Raw genomic sequence first — 18,511 nt, 5'->3', positions numbered from 1 at the left:
TTTTTCTAGTAGAGGATAGTCTACTTTACTCGTCTGTCAATTAATACTAATAATATATTGGATTTTTTGTTAGTTAAAAATAGTTAAGTAAAAAATGTTACAATTGACCCCACTCTCCCCTATAGTATCACCTGATAATTAAAATTTTGCATAAAATCTTATAGTGCGTCTGATAATTTTCCCAGGGACTGTATATAAACTCATACAAAAGCATTTTAGTATTATCTCCAGAAGTTCACATGTTTTATAAACAAGCCTGCAATCGCATTCGCTTACAGCTCTAATGTTTTATCTAAAGTAAGTAGTAACTCTAGTTCGTTGTCAGATTTAAACTATCTCTTGATCTACATTCGGGATTTATTGAAGATACTTTAAATGTTTCCATTACATTATACATTTCCCTTGTATCGAACACACGTAAACAGATTTGAGAGCTTCTGAAGCAGAATAGCAATTATTATGAAAGGCAATCCATCATCCGCATGTAAATTTCTTACTACTATTTAGAATGCAATGCACACACACATATTCCATTATGTTGGAATTGGAAATCTTAGCTTACTCGACACAACAAAAACATTTTATATAAAATAGTACGTATTACTAAATAAAAGAGTTCGATGACGATAACAATATTTTTTTAAACATCGCGAAAAAAATATTTTTAAAAAGCATTCTATAGGAATACTATCTTTTACTATAAAGATCGTTAATCGAAGAAGTATCGCCTTGAAAATGAAATGCAATAATATCGCGATGATTATTAAATTCAATAAAATCGCGATGTTTATAGAGAACGATAAATATTAAATATGATGATGCCAGTATTACTGACAACGATAGTTATTGAATAACTTAATAACGGTTTATTTTAACGGTTAAAACTTAATGGACACAGCAATAACATTTTATATAAAATAGTACGTATTACTAAATAAAAGAGTTCGGTGAAGATAATAACATTTTTTTAAACATCGCGAAAAAAAAATTTTTAAAAAGCATTCTGTAGGAATACTATCTTTTACGATAAAGATGGATAATAGAAGAGGTATCGCCTTGAAAATGAAATGCAATAATATCGCGATAATTATTAAATTCAATAAAATCGCAATGTTTGTAGACAACGATAAATATTAAATATGATGTCAGTATTACTGACAACGATAGTTATTGAATAACTTAATAACGGTTTATTTTAACGGTTAAAACTTAATGGACACAGCAATAACATTTTATATAAAATAGTACGTATTACTAAATAAAAGAGTTCGATGACGATAACAATATTTTTTTAAACATCGCGAAAAAAATATTTTTAAAAAGCATTCTATAGGAATACTATCTTTTACTATAAAGATCGTTAATCGAAGAAGTATCGCCTTGAAAATGAAATGCAATAATGTCGCGATAATTATTAAATTCAATAGAATCGCGATGTTTGTAGACAACGATAAATATCAAATACGACGAAACTGATGCTGACAACGATAATTATTGAATACCTTAATAGCTGTTTATTTTAACAGTTTAAACTTTAACATTTAAACGGTTTAAACTTAATAGACATAGCAATAACATTTTATATAAAATAGTACGTTTTACTAAATAAAAAAATTCGGTGACGATAATAATATTTTTTCAAACATCGCGAAAAAAAAATATTTTTAAAAAGCATTCTATATGAATACTACCTTTTACTATAAGGATCGATAATAGAAGAAGTTAATATCGCCTTAAAAATGAAATGCAACCGCGATGAATAATCGCGATAATTATTAAATTCAATAAAATCGCGATGTTTGTAGATAACGATAAATATCAAATATGATGAAAGTGTTGCTGACAACGATAATTATGGAATACTTTAATAATGCTATCATTATAAAATGCGATAAAATTGCGATGATTGTCAAAGATAAATATCAAATACGATGACGTAAGATATATAATTATTGAATACAAATAAAAATAAATTGTTTACATTTGTATTATATAATTATTTATATTTGGTAAAAACAATTATTGAATACAATAAAATCAAAGTATAAGTTGGCGTAAGGGAACACTGCAGCTAGACAATTTACACTATAATTTTTTTTTCTTCGAAAATTTGATTATTTTAAATTAATTTTGTGCTTACGTTATTTTTCATCGGAAGTTACTCGTTATTTTTCCTAGGAAGTTACTCGTTTTCTTTACTTAGAGGACTTAAAATAATTTGAACAATAAATAAGGTTTATTTTACTTTTGCAACCATTGCGGCGTGACTTGCTATTTTGTGGAGAATGTGTGGCGCCATCTCTCCATGAATTGTTGAACTATTTTTCGGAGCGGTCTACTATATTGTTGCCTTACTCTAGATAGAAAAATTCATTTGTAAAAAATGCTTCGTTTATCTTTGTTTTACTTTTTATAGAAAGTTTAGCTATTTAACTCGTACATATTTAGGCAAATCCATAGAGGATTAGTTGCAAAAAGAAATATACGATTAATCGTAAAGCTTACAGTACTGACATATTTAATACAGCTGCAACAGAATAGTTTCTTTTTTTCTGGCACTAGCACACAAACTAAATTGAGATACGGTTACTTATTGCACGGAATAAGATTTTTACTAAACATAAAATTTTAGCACTTGGAAAAATTATCTAAAGCAATTTTTTTTTATTTGAAGTAACATCTAAAGAGGTAGTAGAACTTTAAAAGCAAAGTTTTTTATTTTTAAGTATTTAAAACCAAATTTATAGCATAAATTTACGCATACGAGACACTTGAATATCAAGAAAGAAAATACTGACAAATTTTGGAGAACATAAAAATATTAAAAATTATTCAAATCACTTTTTTTACAAAATATGTAAAGTTTTATTATTTCCGACACTGTATAAATGCATATCGACATGAAAAGGGTGCATAAATTATAGAGTAAAACTGATAGAATGAACAACTGGTCAAATTTTCATTTCGTGTGTATAGGTCGTACCTATAAGAGATAACTGTTAATCGAGCTTAAAATCAAAACTTAAGTATTTTCCTCATAAAGGCATTATCTTTGCTCTGAATTGGAAAATAAACTGGTTCTTAAGTGTGCCAAGTGCTTTTTCCCTTTCTTAAACATACACAGAGCAGATGTTATGTAATTTTTATAACCGTCGGTGAACAGCCGACTCAATTTCGGGTTTACGACTACCAATGTTCAACTCAGTAACCCTGTAATCTTGAATCCAACCCAGAAAGCAAGGGAACCCCTGGATCAGGCTTTGGGAGAAATTCGCCTTTGTGGAGCTAACCCGCATGCGAGTTACATGGAGAGGAAAACCACGAAACCCTCCCACTGTTAGCCTGACAGCGAGGAGACTCTAACCCATGCTCCGTCTAACACAGAGGATATTTTACGTTAACCCTGTGGTCGGTGCGAGCCAGCTGCGGAATTCGTATCGATCAGCCATCGCTGGGATTCCAACCCGGTTCACCTCATTGGAAGGCGAACGCTCTATCCCCTGAAGATTTGAACCTCTTTCCTTGCTTTGGAGATGGCCTTACTTATGAGGCAAACATAAACATTCAAACCGAATTAGAAGTTCCACCTGATTCACATTGTGTATTTCAACGCATCCTATGTTTTAAAATTAAAAAAATATTTATTTGCCAGTAAAAATTTGGGTACTTTTACTGACAACATAAAAGCAATAAAATCATAATATTATACAATATAACATAACACGATAAAATCCTAATATTTATTTTGTTCCATTGCAGTTTTGGTTCTGGTGATTGTGGCCTATACTCGAAACAGGAGACCCAACCAGAAGTACGGTCACGGGGATGTTGATGATGATGTGAGGGAGAACATCATCAGTTACGACGATGAAGGGGGTGGAGAAGACGATATGAACGCCTACGACATCACCCCTCTACGCATTCCCATAGACGCCGCTACGGGAACGCCTCTCGGTGCTAAGCCCGAAAAACCCATCATTAAAGATAATCGACAAAGGCAACGTAAGATACCATCCTCATATTCTATTTCATATGTATTCGACGTTGAACCATAATATCGGTAATTTGAACCATAATACGGTGTAAATTTGAAGCAAGTTAAGTGGAATATTGTTTCATGTCAAGTTCAACCATAATATCATTTAATCAAGATTAAGAAACAATAATATGGTTGAACTTGAAACCATATTAAGATTGTAGAAGATTTGAACGATAACGTGGTTCATCATGATTTAAAATTTTATTCCGTTTAAAAAGAATGTGAAATTATTTTAAAAATACTTTTAAAAAAAAGTTTTTTATAATTTTCAGATAGTAATGTTATTAAACATATTTTTAACTCCATGCAATGTGTATATTCAACTCATTTTAATTATTTTATTTAACCTGTAAAATTTATGTAACACACTCACATAAATAGCACCCTTTCTTATAGAATCGAATCCTTAGGGATAAGTATGTTCTATTCTATTGATATTATGGAATACACTTTACGAAAAATTGGTTCGACTATGTACCATACTAAATATTTTGAACCTAATAAGACCTTCTTGCTGATAGTTACTGAAATACGATAGTGTCGCGAGGAATACGAGTTAGCTTAGAGCTCGAATAGAATCAAAAGTCCTTTTGGGAGCATATTTCTGTATTTTAAAACTTCTTTTTTGTTAGAAAAATGCAAATATAATAAATAGTTAACATAATAGAAAAAAATATTCTTTTTAAAAATAAAATAATAAGAACGGCTTAAGCCAAATGGTTAAAAGCTTTGTTAAAAAATTTATCAAAACTATTTTCGCATTATGATATTTTTTGACAATTATAATCTACACTTTCAGAAAAATCGGTTTGGCATTCAATCATAACATCGGTTCTTTCAACAAGTGCAAACTCACAGAAAAACCTTAAGGGTTAATTTGAATCTTTAGTACTCTTACAATAAAGTTTTAAGTTACTTTAATTTGTACTATATCATGGTTAACATTGCAGCAGATGTGCACGATATTCCATTGTCTAGCGTTCTTCAAACTTTCTAACAATGTATTCACCAGACATTCTAGTAGCACCTATAGGGCAAAACTGTCGTTCACCATTAACCACAGGACAACCAAATATAAAAGAAATGGCGATTTTAAATTTGTTTGTTAATCACCACTTTTGCCAAAAATGTACCCCATTCGCTCCAAAACACGTTATTTCAACTTCTCGTATTAGTTATTACACAGGAAGACTGTAATCATTCTCGTAATGGATATTTTACGCTGGTTCAAAATCTCAAGGAGACTTTTAGAAAGAGAATCAGATGGGTATAAATAAACCAAGTAGCTAGTTCAAAATTTAAAGGGAACGTTTAAAAAGAGAATCAGGTGGGTAGAAATGAACCCAGTAACTTGTTTGAAATTTCAAGGGGACTTTGAGAAAGAGAATCAGGTGGGTAGAAATGAACCCAGTAGCTGGTTCAAAATTTCAAGGGGACTTTGAGAAAGAGAATCAGATGGGTAGAAATTAACCCAGTAGCTGGTTCAAAATTTAAAGGGGACTTTCAGAAAGAGAATCAGGTGTGTAGAAATGAACCCAGTAGCTGGTTCAAAATTTCACGGGGATTTTTAGAAAGAGAATCAGGTGGGTTGAAATGAACCCAGTAGCTGGTTCAAAATTTCAAGGGAACTTTTAGAAAAAGAATCAGGTGGTTAGAAGTAAACCCAGTAGTGTTAACCATATTTTGAGAAATGCTTTATGTTAGTTTTTTTTTAAATAGTTGAGAATTTTCAATTTTTGAAAAGGTGGCCAGTATTAAAAATGCTACTACTAGACAATAGCAGGTGAGAAAATGTCTTATTTCTGCTCTATAATGGCTCTAAATGTGTGGTTCTTTGCGAAGAACCTTTGGCAGAGTAATACGCAAACGTTTTGGGCCAATCATCATTGTGTGTTAACAATATATGTTTTATTTCTTGTTTATGAGATGCATTGATTGTTGTTGTTGTGTTGCAGTGCCTCCTGGAACGGACGGGGTAGGAGACTTCATCCGAGATCATTTGGACAAAGCAGACAACGATCCAAACGCCCCTCCCTTCGACGATCTCAGAAACTACGCTTACGAGGGTTGTGGTAGTACTGCTGGTTCCCTTAGCTCTCTGGCTTCGGGTACAGAGGATAACGAGCAAGATTTCGACTACCTCAACGGATGGGGTCCTCGCTTTCAAAAACTAGCAGACATGTATGGACCTGGAGAAAGCGAAGAAGATTAAAAGATTCTAGTCAACCTTATTTAAAATATTTTCCCAACTATGGAAGGGCGTGATTTTTAAAAAATAAAGAAAAACCGGGTAAAACGTATCAGTTAAAAAAAAAAAGAGTTTTGGGGATTTACTTATTCAAAAAAAAAGGCAAAATATACAATCTCGAAGGTGTGTCAACCAGTCAATTGAATGTCAAAATACTTAGCATAGCGTCTATTGCTTTCTCTCTCTTACTTTCGTTTTTTTTCCCTCCACATTTTGTGCGTGCATATAAATAGAAAACTCACGAGATAATTGACTCGCAATGTGTTCGAACTCGATACCTTTGTGTGGGCTCTGTTCCTTGGCCGAGTCGAAGAAGAGTGTGTGCTTCTGGTGTTAAAAAGGTGAAGCGAATTCCAATCAATTTCATTGGAAGTGTTCCTTGGGGTAAACCTTAATTCATGAGATTCTCTTATTTATTTAATTCATCCCATCCGCCGCTGGACACTTCTCTTTATTAAGTGCTCTTCACCAATCAGATAAAAGGGATACTTTTATGTATGTGTGAAAGAAGAAAATACGAGTGACATGTTTAAAAATGCTTTCTTTATGTTCTGTATACAGAAACAAAAATGTTCCCTTATAATCCCCCACTTCAGTCCTGATTGGTACAATAATCCCCTTTTGGAGTAAGCATGGGTCGGTGCAAATGAAATATCCCATATTATTGATCTCAACCATTCACACATAACCTAAAATACCTATGTCTGTTATAAATTTTTTTTATCAGATGTGTTTAGATTAACATATGCGTAGTTGGCTTACTGAAAAATCCACTAACATCATCGGCATTTTACAATGTGCCAGGCTAATTATAAAAATCCTCAGTATTTTCTAATCTACCTGATATTTTTAGGCTCATTGCAATTATCCATGTAGGCTAATTACGAGCTGTGTCAGCTGAATTTGCTTAGGCTTATAATACATTAAATAAGGCTATTTGAAATAGCTTTTCCGTACTCTCAGCTTATTGAAAACTACCAAAAACAAATTGCACTAATGGAGCAATAAATTATGTATTTAGCCTAAAAGTATATGGGCTCACAGCAGTAAGCCTAATGAACATATGGGTTCACTGAAATAAGACTATGAATATATGAGCTCATTGAAATAAGGCTGAAATGTGTTAGGCTAATTAGAAAATACTGAAGACTTTTACATTTAGCTTGGCGGAGTGTAAAATGAGGACTGGTGTTTGCAAAGAACTGGATGATTTAGTTACCTTACAACATAAATATTCTCATTACTGATTGAGAATTCACATTCATAATGGTAAACACTTTATTGATACGTTATCAAAACAACTCTTCTACTTTTTGAGTGGTTAACTCTTAATCTTAACTTGGTTGTGTGTGCGTTCTATTGTTCAGTCTGAATAGAGATGCCTAAGCTGACGTCTCTTCACTTACCTGCCTACTGAAAATTCATCAATTATCAGATACTAGTTTCAACCAATAGGAATACGTTTCTGTTGGAATTGTCCAATAGGAATATTGTATACGACTAGTTGCCATTAATTACGGCACTTGATTGAATTATACTAGTCAAGTGATATAGCTCAGCCTTTGGCTTGGACATCTCTATTCTTTGTTCGTTTTCTGCTTGTTTAATTTATTGAAAATGAAATAAGTTTTTATGTTTATAAGTTTTTAGTTTAAAATGTTTTTAATAGAGATACGTCACTTCATTTGCATCGACCTTTTTCACGATAAAAAATTAGACGAAAGAAGAAAATAAATTGCATTTTATTATGCTCAACATTTAAAGCAAGAAGAAGAAACTTTGAAGTGCAGCTGAAACTCCATTTTATACTGAAAACGCCCTTCAAAAAAATGTTCGTGTGTATCTATTAGTTTAACAACAACAACAAAAAGGCACGTTTGTAAATTTAGTTTTACTGTTTGTACATGATTAGTCAAAGTGAATTTGTATGTGATTTCTAGTTATTTATGTAAAACCTTGTGTGCAAGAAAATGAACGAATGCTTAGGGAACTTTTTACATAAAAACTGCGTATATGAGTTAATTTTTTATTCTAGCATGAAATATGTAGGAAGATAATGCTTATACACACGCAGGACATCTCCTCAAGTGATTCACTCCGTAGTGTTTTGCACCATTTGTTTTTCAACTCGTTTTATAGCACAGCACAGGCTCTAAACAAAGTACAACCTATGCAAAAAACCAGGACATATATTAAAGACTAGATCCACACAAAAGCCTTTGCTTCGTCAGTCTTCAAAAGTGATTAAAACCATTTTTTTAAAGTTATTATACCGGCGATTATGCTCTTGTTATGTACTGCATCTTTAAGGCTGTTTTACGAGGACTTATAAAATGAATTATAAATTGATTAGAGGACTTATAAAATGAATTACAAATTGAATCTAGGACTTATATAATGACATATAAAATGAATGATGACTTATAAAATGAATTACAGTAGGGAACCGATTATCCGGAACGATCGGGACCATCGCTATTCCGGATAACTGATTTTTCCGGTTTTCTGAATCACTACAAAAAGCCGTTCGTTTATTGTTAAACCCAACAAAAAAAAATGTTTTTTTGGAAATAATCTTAAAAAGAAGAAAAAACGATGAAGGAATACACTAATGATTATTTCCAAAATGATGGTAAGGTAAATATCTTTCAAAAAAGAAAAAAAAAATCCTAAAATCTTATGAGGAAGAAAAATTTTCTTTTTAAAAATGGCTCGAAAATCTGTCAAATTTCGTTCCGGTTTTTTGGTTTTCCGGTTTTCTGATTTCTGGATAACGGGTTCTGTACTGTATTAATATATTAGTTTTACGAGGACTTATAAATTGAATCGAGTACTTATAAAATGAATTATAAATGGAATCGATGAATTATAAATTGAATCAAGGAGTTATTTAATGAATTGTTAGTTTTACGAGGACTTATAAAATGAATTATAAATTGAATTGAGGACTTATACAGAGATGCCAACTTGCTCCGGAGAGCAAGTAAATATTTTTCGAGTGGTAGTTTATTATTGTATGATTCTTGGTTTAAAAAATTCAATTTTTATTAGGTTTTTTATCCACCACTATTTCTAAATAATTCGAAAGCTAATATAATTCGCCACTTTGTTATAGTTAAATCGTGCTATACCGTTCAAAAAGTAAGCAAAATTAGTCAAACTTTAGTTTGTAGTTGTTTACCGTTTATGACTCTTCCGGAGCAGTTGGCATCTCTGCTTATATAATGACTTATAAAATGAATGAGGTCTTATAAAATGAATTATTAGTTTTACGGGGACTTATAAAAGGAATTATGAATTGAATCGAGGACTTATATAATGACATATAAAATAAATGAGAACTTATAAAATGAATTATTAGTATATTAGTTTTACGAGGACTTGCAAAATTATAATAAATTTTATAATTAATTTTATGTGTGACATAACTGTTAAAAGTTAAGTTTGGTTCACTTTTGACTAACTTTTTCTATGCCGACATTGATAAAGGTACAAAATTTTAATATGAAAGATCCGAAAAAAAGATTTCGTTTTAAATATTTTTTTTTACATTTAAAAAGGTATTTCTTTCTCTTCTGCTTTGTTTGCGTTCATTAAAATTTTCAATTATTTAAAAAATTGTAATTTAATTTTTCTTTAAAGATTCAATTTTTTAGGAAGATGATGTACTCGTAGAATAAAATTAAATATTTACACAAAGTACGTAAAAATTACAAATTAATTTCATTTTAAATTAAATTAAAATTATAAATTAATTTCTTAATACAAAAATTTAATTTTTCTTTAAAGATTCAATTTTTTAGGAAGATGATGTACTCGTAGTATGAAATTAAAGATTTACACCAACTAAGTACACTTAACTAAGCAAATTGTGCTTTAGTTTATTTTACGTGATAAAAAATAGTTTCGTTAAACAGCTTTAATGATTCTATAGGAAAAGATATGGTTCAATAATTTAGAAAAAATGATGTTTTTAATTTGTATAATCTTTATTATGCCTGTTTTACATATATCTGTTTTTATATGCATATAATTCTATTTAATACGTTTGTGCTTTCGACATTTTTTTTAAAAATTTCGATTTTAATGAACGTTTTATTTTTTTAACATATTGTTGCCATTTGAAAATTTTTGCTTATTTTTAGCTCCGGCCATGTTTTACTTATTTGAAACATTTTTCAGGGTGCTTTGTTTTTAAAAGAACACTTTGAAGTTGGTTTGTTCAAATATGATTTTTACCACAAACTGGTGTTCTCACTACATTTCCTAATAAGTGATTTATTTAATACAGTGCACCTGGCCAAATTATTAGACGTACTATAAGATTCTATGTGAAATCTTAATCATCAAATGATACTATACAGCTTTATTGTTTTTACTACACTGAAACCGGTTTGCACTAGTTTACGTTCGTGTATCAACTAGTTAACAATGAAATGCAATACGTTAAAAAATAAATACAAATAGGAAGTATATAAAAATTCCGAATAAAAGCCTATTACATATATGTTTAAATGAAAAATATTGCAGTGCGACTAATCATTTGGTCTAATTATTATAATATACTAATATAATAAATATTCTATATTTACATAATATATCGTCTAATTTATATTATATATCGTCAAATTTAACTCATTGATATACGAACGGATAATAATTTGACCAGGGACCGTATAAGGCCTTCAATTTTGGGAAATGAGTTAATTTCCACGTTACTAAACAGTATATGCTGGAAGGAATGTGGATGCAAGCGATAAACATAAATTCAAAAAACTAGGATGGAACTTTCACTTACTCAATACTAGGGATGGAACTTTCACTTTCTCAATACTAGGGATGGAACTTTCACTTTCAACTTTGTTGCTTACGGCCTCGTTGTTTATTCACTCCATAGGACTGGCGAAGTTCTAAAAAAATCTGGTTTTGCAGCCTTTCGTTCCAGGCTTTCAATGTTGGATTGAACATCTGTTTTAAGATCCCTCGCATTATTTCTGGAGAAAGAAAAACACACTTAAGAAAAACTTAATTCGAGAAAAACTATATGAGAAATTAGAGAGAACATTATATAAAACTTGTANAAATATTGCGTTTGGAGCTTGCAACAAAGGCTGACAACATAATAAAATAAAAGCTTCTCCAATGATTAAAAATGATTTTTAAAATTGACAACAACAAAAATGCCAACCATTGTAAATTCGCGCATCTGCGTAAACTAATTACTTCTGTCTACATTAAATTGTTCTATGAATATTTATCGAAAGGGTTCGTACGAATTTATTAAAATCCTTAAAAATGTCCTTAATTCACGAAATTGTTATTAAAATCCTTAAAAATGTCCTTAATTCACGAAATTGTTTTTCAGAACCTAAAAAAAGTCCTTGCTGGTTTTAAAATACTTAAAAGTGTTCCATTTTTAGATTTTAACACTTTCAAAATATTTTAATTTTTTAGTTTCCAGCAGAATTTTTTGTCCCCAACTGTATAAATGTACTTTTTGAAGTCCTGCAAAATTCGCAATTGAAAAAAAAAATCATTTTGGTGACCTGCAAAAATTGTAATAATATTAAAAAAAGTAAAAATTAACGGCTGTTTTTATTCTTTCTATTTCAGTACGGACCCTATACGGTTTTCAGGAAATATTGTAATTATACTGCAAAACTTGTACATTTTATACGGCTAACAAAAAGTTTTTGATTAATTTTTTTCCTTACAAAAACTTATAAGATTTGTACAATATAATAACTACACGTTATTTTCGGGAAAAAAAGTTATATGTTATAAAAAAAATACAATATTTATAACAGCTAAAAATATAAAAACACTTAAAATAAACATATTTATAACGAACTTGGTACTTGTATACTGTATGCTTTACTTTATATTTAAAATAAAATTAAAAATATCTTATAAAATTTATACCTATTAATATTGATCATCTTTTATAATCGTGCCATTAAAAAAACAAATATGTTTTAAACATTGTTAATAAGGAAAGCGCTTTTATAAATTAAATTAAAGTTTTACATTTTTCGAGAAATTGGTAAAACAGTTTCGTTCCTAAAACAATTTTTCACAGTCCATATAAGGGATCAATATATACGGTTTATTTTATAGCCTCCAATATCATACCTTGCTTTCAATTATTGAAAACGAAAAAAAAAATTTTAATCTTTATTTTGCCTTGGATTTTCGAATAAATTGTACAAAATAGTTAATGAAATTTATAATAAATTTGAATTATGAACATGCAAGATGATCATGCTTCTTTAAAGGAGAGGGTGTTGTCTAACATTTCTTCTAAAGAGAGCTAAAATTCGATTTTATTTAGGATGAAAAAATAATAAAAAGTCAAACAATTCTTCTACCTGCCAAAATCTTTTAGTGGAAGGGAGATGAAAAACTGCTATATTGTGCTATATATTTGTCTAACAGTACAGTTTTTGTATAATTTGTTTCTGTAAATCATATTTCACTTTGTACATTCCATTTTTTTTCTCTCTGTTTAATCATTCTAACGAAATATGTGTACATTTTTTCATACTTTATTGATTTTGTGCCAATGCTCTTTTTTTTTAATAAAAACTTTAATTGTGTTATTTAAATTATGAAAATATTAATGACAAATCTGTTCGTATTACATTGCCTGTGTATTTTTAGTGAGATCAAATAATAAAATACTAAAATTTAAATCCTTTACTTCAGTTTCGATTTATTTCATATTTGCTTAAACATATATCAAGAAAATTTATCAGAATTTTTTTTTTCTTTAAAGGAAATTAATTTTATAATTATGTAGCTTATTTACAGAAATTATATTTTTACATTTAATAATATTTTATAACATAAAAACGTTAAGTTACTATCTGTTTTTATTTAAAATATTCTCAGAAAAATGCTATATAAGGGAAAAAACTAACAATTGAACAATAAAACGCAAAGTAGAGTTATATACAAGCACAGATGCAATCTGCAAAAAAAAATTTTTTAATTATTCATTAAATTAAATAATCAGTTAAGCATTTCGCTAAGTCTAATATCCAATCAAACAATGTATTAAATGTTTAAGCAAATATTCAATCAAGTATTTCATCAAAAAAAATACTTAATCAAATATTTAAAATAAAATATTTTATTAAATATTTTATTTTACATTACAGCTTAATACTTAATAAAATAATTCATCATGTCAAATAATTTACTACATCAAATATCATCCATTCAATCAAATAGTTAATAAACCTTCAGTAAAATTTTAATCGCATCAAATATTTCAGCAAATTGAATATCAACAATTCAATCGAACATTTTATCAAATCAAATGTCAACAATTCAATAAAAAATTTTATTAAATAATCATTTTATAGTTTGATATGTAATTAATGTAAGATAACTATGACAATATAATATATGACTAAATAAGTAATAACAAATCAAACTATCCTGTTTAAGCACTACTAACAATTATTTTAAAACTATCTGATATTTAATATAAATTAGTACTTCATTTTGNGACGGTCTTTCTTACTGACAATTCTTCTTCAATTTGAAAAGATGTTGCTTCACCTGTTAATATCCTATAGATTTTCTTTATTGTTTGGAAGCCAGTGTAATAATGAAAATTGATAAAAAATAATAAAAATTGTAAACAATTAACAGAAAACTTTAAAAAATGCATTAAAATGAAAAATACGGCCCAAAATTTCAAGAAAAATGCCCTATAAATCTAAAAAAATGCTCTAAAAGACAAAAAATGTCCAAAAATGCAAAAAATGCAAATGTCATCAAAATCCGGGCCTTAATGATAATATAATATATGACTAAATAAGTAATAATAAATCAAACTATCCTGTTTAAGCACTACGAAGAATTATTTTAAAACTATCTGATATTTAATATAAATTAGTACTTCATTACTATTGTTTGTTATCTAATGCTAATTTATAACAATTAATTTAAAATAATTAACATTTAGAAGAAGGAAAAAAGAAACAAGTTAATGTCTATTCCAGGTGGGGACGAAATACGAATTTAACGTAATGAGAAAAAAACATCTGCGGCTTATCAAAAAATAAATAATCTCATTATTAACTACTGTATAGAACACTGTTTACATTATTCTTTTTATAATAAACAGTTTCCTTTTTTGGCATTAAACGAGAGCGAGAGAGATCATTTTTCGCAACAGTAAAAAATAACAATTTTACATGTATGAAAACTAGTTGTTGGATATATTTTTATTGTAAAACGTCTAAGAAATAAGATGATGATTCTGATTTAGCAAAAATTAATCGTAATGTACCCACAAATAATTTTTTACTCACAATGTATTTGAAGTCACGTGGGAAAACCGATGCGTATTAGTGTTTTATTTCCACTTGTCATCAAAATTTTAATTAAATGTTGCGAAAAGAGTTAACAGATTATGATGTATCATTTTCGAATGAATGAATTATCATAAAAAATATAAATATAAGAGTCTGAAATTCAAAGCTCTTAATTAAGTTCAACAAAAAAAATCATGCAGAAAAAATACAATTCGTAAGCCAAAAATACGATATGAGTTCAATGTACGTTAAAATATAAAAGAATTTCATGAACGTAAGCATCTGCCAGACATTACGTTTATGTAAGCATTAATTTATATAAATTTTTGTACTTCAGCATCTGCACAAAAAATACTTTTTGCCATTTGATGACGCACGGGACTATTTTATTTTATAACCGTCGTTGAACAGCAGACATTATTTTTTGGGTTTACGACTACTAATGTTGAACTTCGTAGCCTTGTCATTTTGAACCCAATCCAGAAGACATGGGAACTCGTGGATGAAGTATTGGGTGAAATTCACCTTCATGGAGGACTTTTTTAAGGAATTAACCCGCATTTGCGTTACATGGAGAGGGAAACCACGAAAACCTCCCACGCTTTGCCTGACGGCAAGGGGACTCTACCACTGTGATCCGTCTACCACTGTGGATATTTTACGTCAGCACTGTGGTCGGTACAAGGCCGGATGCGGAATTCAAATCGACCAGCCATCGCTGCGATTCGAACCCGGTACACCTAATTGGAAGGCGAATGCTCTATCCCCTGAGCCATCACGACTAACGCACATGACTATGATTATTTTTCACCTTTAAAATTCATGTTTTAAATATGCGTTTTGTTAAGCACGTATTAAATAAAGGCAAATATTTTCCTTCTCGCCGTGTTTGAGTTTTTTTTAATGGTTTTTTTTATTAACTCACATTCATGACTGCGACTTGCAAATCAAAATTTCAGTATTTCCTATCCGTCGGACTAATTGTGGGAGGTTTTTGTAGTTCTTCTATCAAAATAACGCAAATGCAGGTTTGTTCCATCAAAAAGTTTTCCACGAAGGCTAGTTTGTCGCAACGATTCGTGAGTTCATTTGTCTTCTGGGTTGGGTTCAAAATTACAAGGCCGCGGAGTTGAAAATCGAGAGTCGTGAATTGGGTCAGCTATTTAATATCGATTATGAAATAATATAAAATCGAAATTTCATCCACTTTTCGAATAGCTAGAGAATTTAAATCTCTACTGGAGCTCATAGTCTTGTGATAACGCAGATTTAAATCATTTCCTGACCACTAGAAGTAGAATTTATCGTCATTTCCTCCTCATCATCATCATAGTTGGCCAGACAGCCCAATGTGGGCTATTGCCTTCCTCTGAGGATTTCTCCATGACGACTTCCTGTTTATCTTTGATCTGCAATTCTTTTCATTAGATGTAAGAAAATCGGACTCCACCGAATCAGCCCATCTCAACCGCAGCCTTTCCCCGCTTTCTTGTTCCAGTGGGTCTAAATAGCAGTATCTTTTTTATTGTATTGTCATCACTCATTCGAATCATGTGGGCCGTCCAATTTATTCTATTTATTTTTATGTATTTAATAATAACAGGTTGTTTATAAATCTTGTGCAGTTCAAAGTTAAATCTCTTCCTCCAGTTACTGTTTTCATTTACACCACCAAGTATACTCCGCAAAAACTTTCTCACAAATATTGCGATACAATTTTCCTCCAGTTTTGTCATTGTCCAGGATAGGCCTGACAAGTGTTTGGTAAATTAAGAACTTTGTTTTTCTAGAAAGAAACCTAGATTTAATAAATCTTCTCAGCCCATAGACAGCCCTATTCGCCAGATTGAGTCAGTTTTTTCGTCATTTCATCATCAAATATAATTTATCATTAAGCGAGATTTCGATCTCTTACCCAATAACTAGAGCTCTCAAATTTTACCGGGGATCTGTATCGAATGGTAACGCAATTGCTTCTTTACCGCTAAGGCAAAATGTTCACCACCATTTAGTCACAAAATATAATTTATCATCATTCGAAATTTCGTCAGTTTATCAAATTTTTACTGTAACAATGTACTTGATGCTTATTCTAGTTGTTATTGTTCACCATCGCCATTTTATTGCTAATCGCTACTTCAAATATTTTTGAACACAAAAGATGTAAACGGAGACTGAACTTAAAAAATAAAATTTTAAAAATTGTAATTTTCGAGTGCATTAAGAAGACTGATTTTTTTTCTTTCTATTCATTATTTATATAATTAACTTTTAGGTCAACAAAAATCCTCTGCCCCGTGTCTTTCAAAAATTAAAGCGACCTACGTTTTTCGTTTTAAGTTTGACAAAAATAAAATTACCACTCCTTCTTCAAAAACACATTTCTTAAAATTTTATCTTATTTTTAAACTATTACGGTCGTTACTGAGTTCAAATTAAATAATATCAGGAAAAAAACCTAAAAAATTCCAGTTAGGTTAGTATTACAACCAACAATATTATGTGACAGCAAATAACGAGTGAATAAAATGTTAAAACGTAAAATTATCTAAAAGAAGCGAAATTAATCAGGAATTTAAAAAAAATCAGGTAATTCTACGTAATGAAACTTCTTGTAGGCTCATACTAAATGATTTATAAATAAAAATACCTCTTTTTTTTAAAAGAATTCGGTGCATAGTTTGTCAGATAAATATTTTTTAAAAAAATTAGTTAATACTATCATTCTTATTATACTAATGACTCTTGTATAATTATTCTAACTAAATATATAATTTTTACATAAAAACTCGAAGCGAAAAATAATATTTGTTTATTAAAAATTTAATTATACGTTTTTCTATTTGTACTCTATTATTCTATTTATACTTATTATGTCTTTCTATTATATGTGTTACGCCAGGGCTGTCCAACTGGCGGGCCGCATGTGGCCCGCCAGCACATATTGTGCGGCCCGTCAATTTCTTATTCAGGCTGATTGGCCTCAGTTTTCCCATTAAAATGTAAGCAAATTGTTTTATAATCCTACTGTTCCATTGTTTTACAATTAATAATTCAACTATTAATTGTTATTGTATAAGAGGTAAGAGGTTATTGTTCAACTTTTTCAAACTGCGGCCAGCCAGGTGATCAGTGGTCGGAATTCTGGCCCGTGGGCTCTTTGCAGTTGGACAGCCCTGTTTTACGCTAATAACGGAGAAAACGCATGAATCGCGTTTTGCTATTGTCTGGCAACCACGAGAACAGTTCCAGGCAACAGACTTGCTGGCGTTTACTGTTGTTACGTAGATCAATCTATTGTGGGTTTAATCACATTGGCTTAGATTGTCTTTTCTTCAATTCTCTCTGTAGAAATTTCCTCATGTTATCTAAGGCGCAGACTTTTAGCCGCAGGGAGTTCTTGTAGAAGCTGGACAGTTCTGATTATTTCCATTTACCCAAATTTGAAATGCTGAGTTTTTATAAGATTATTTTCGAAACATATTCATTTCTTTAGAGATTTCATTGTTTTCGCCATTTACTAGAAATTTTTTTTTCTCATAACATTATGCTTCATGTAAACATTACTCATATCCCGCCAAAAAGGACAAACAAATCGCAAAGCTTTTCCTTGGCGCTTTCGTAATGTTTAAATGACACATAATTCCTCAATACAATGACGTTTGTTTGTTTTTAATATTTATTTTCGATTTAAAATTGTAATTATTATAGATTAAAAAAGAAGTTTCAAACGTTTTGAGGGAGGATCTTAAACTTGTAATCGCCGCCACTGTTCTATTGAGTAGCGTCAACCATGCAAGGATAAATAACCTCGAAATCAATTATTTTCAGTAACTTTCTACAAAGTAAAAAAAGAATTTGCATATTTTTTTTCTCCAAATATTGCCTTGTTATTTT

At 30.1% G+C, this 18,511-nt stretch overlaps 1 protein-coding gene across 1 annotated transcript in view; it reads left to right on the top strand.

The window, feature by feature from the left end:
• LOC107454545 (neural cadherin) overlaps positions 1 to 12,986 on the top strand; it is a 500,390-nt gene extending 487,404 nt beyond the window's left edge. The window contains exons 37-38 of the mRNA XM_071180540.1: positions 3,760 to 4,002; positions 5,995 to 12,986. Coding sequence (XP_071036641.1) covers positions 3,760 to 4,002; positions 5,995 to 6,251 — 500 coding nt within the window. The 3' untranslated portion in view covers positions 6,252 to 12,986. The remainder of the gene's footprint in view (positions 1 to 3,759; positions 4,003 to 5,994) is intronic.
• Positions 12,987 to 18,511: the final 5,525 nt, after the last annotated feature.

Source organism: Parasteatoda tepidariorum, chromosome 4 (assembly GCF_043381705.1).
Source record: "Parasteatoda tepidariorum isolate YZ-2023 chromosome 4, CAS_Ptep_4.0, whole genome shotgun sequence".
NCBI lineage: Eukaryota > Metazoa > Arthropoda > Arachnida > Araneae > Theridiidae > Parasteatoda > Parasteatoda tepidariorum.
Note: the sequence above shows the minus strand (reverse complement) of the source record. Positions and strands in the feature narration are given on the sequence as shown.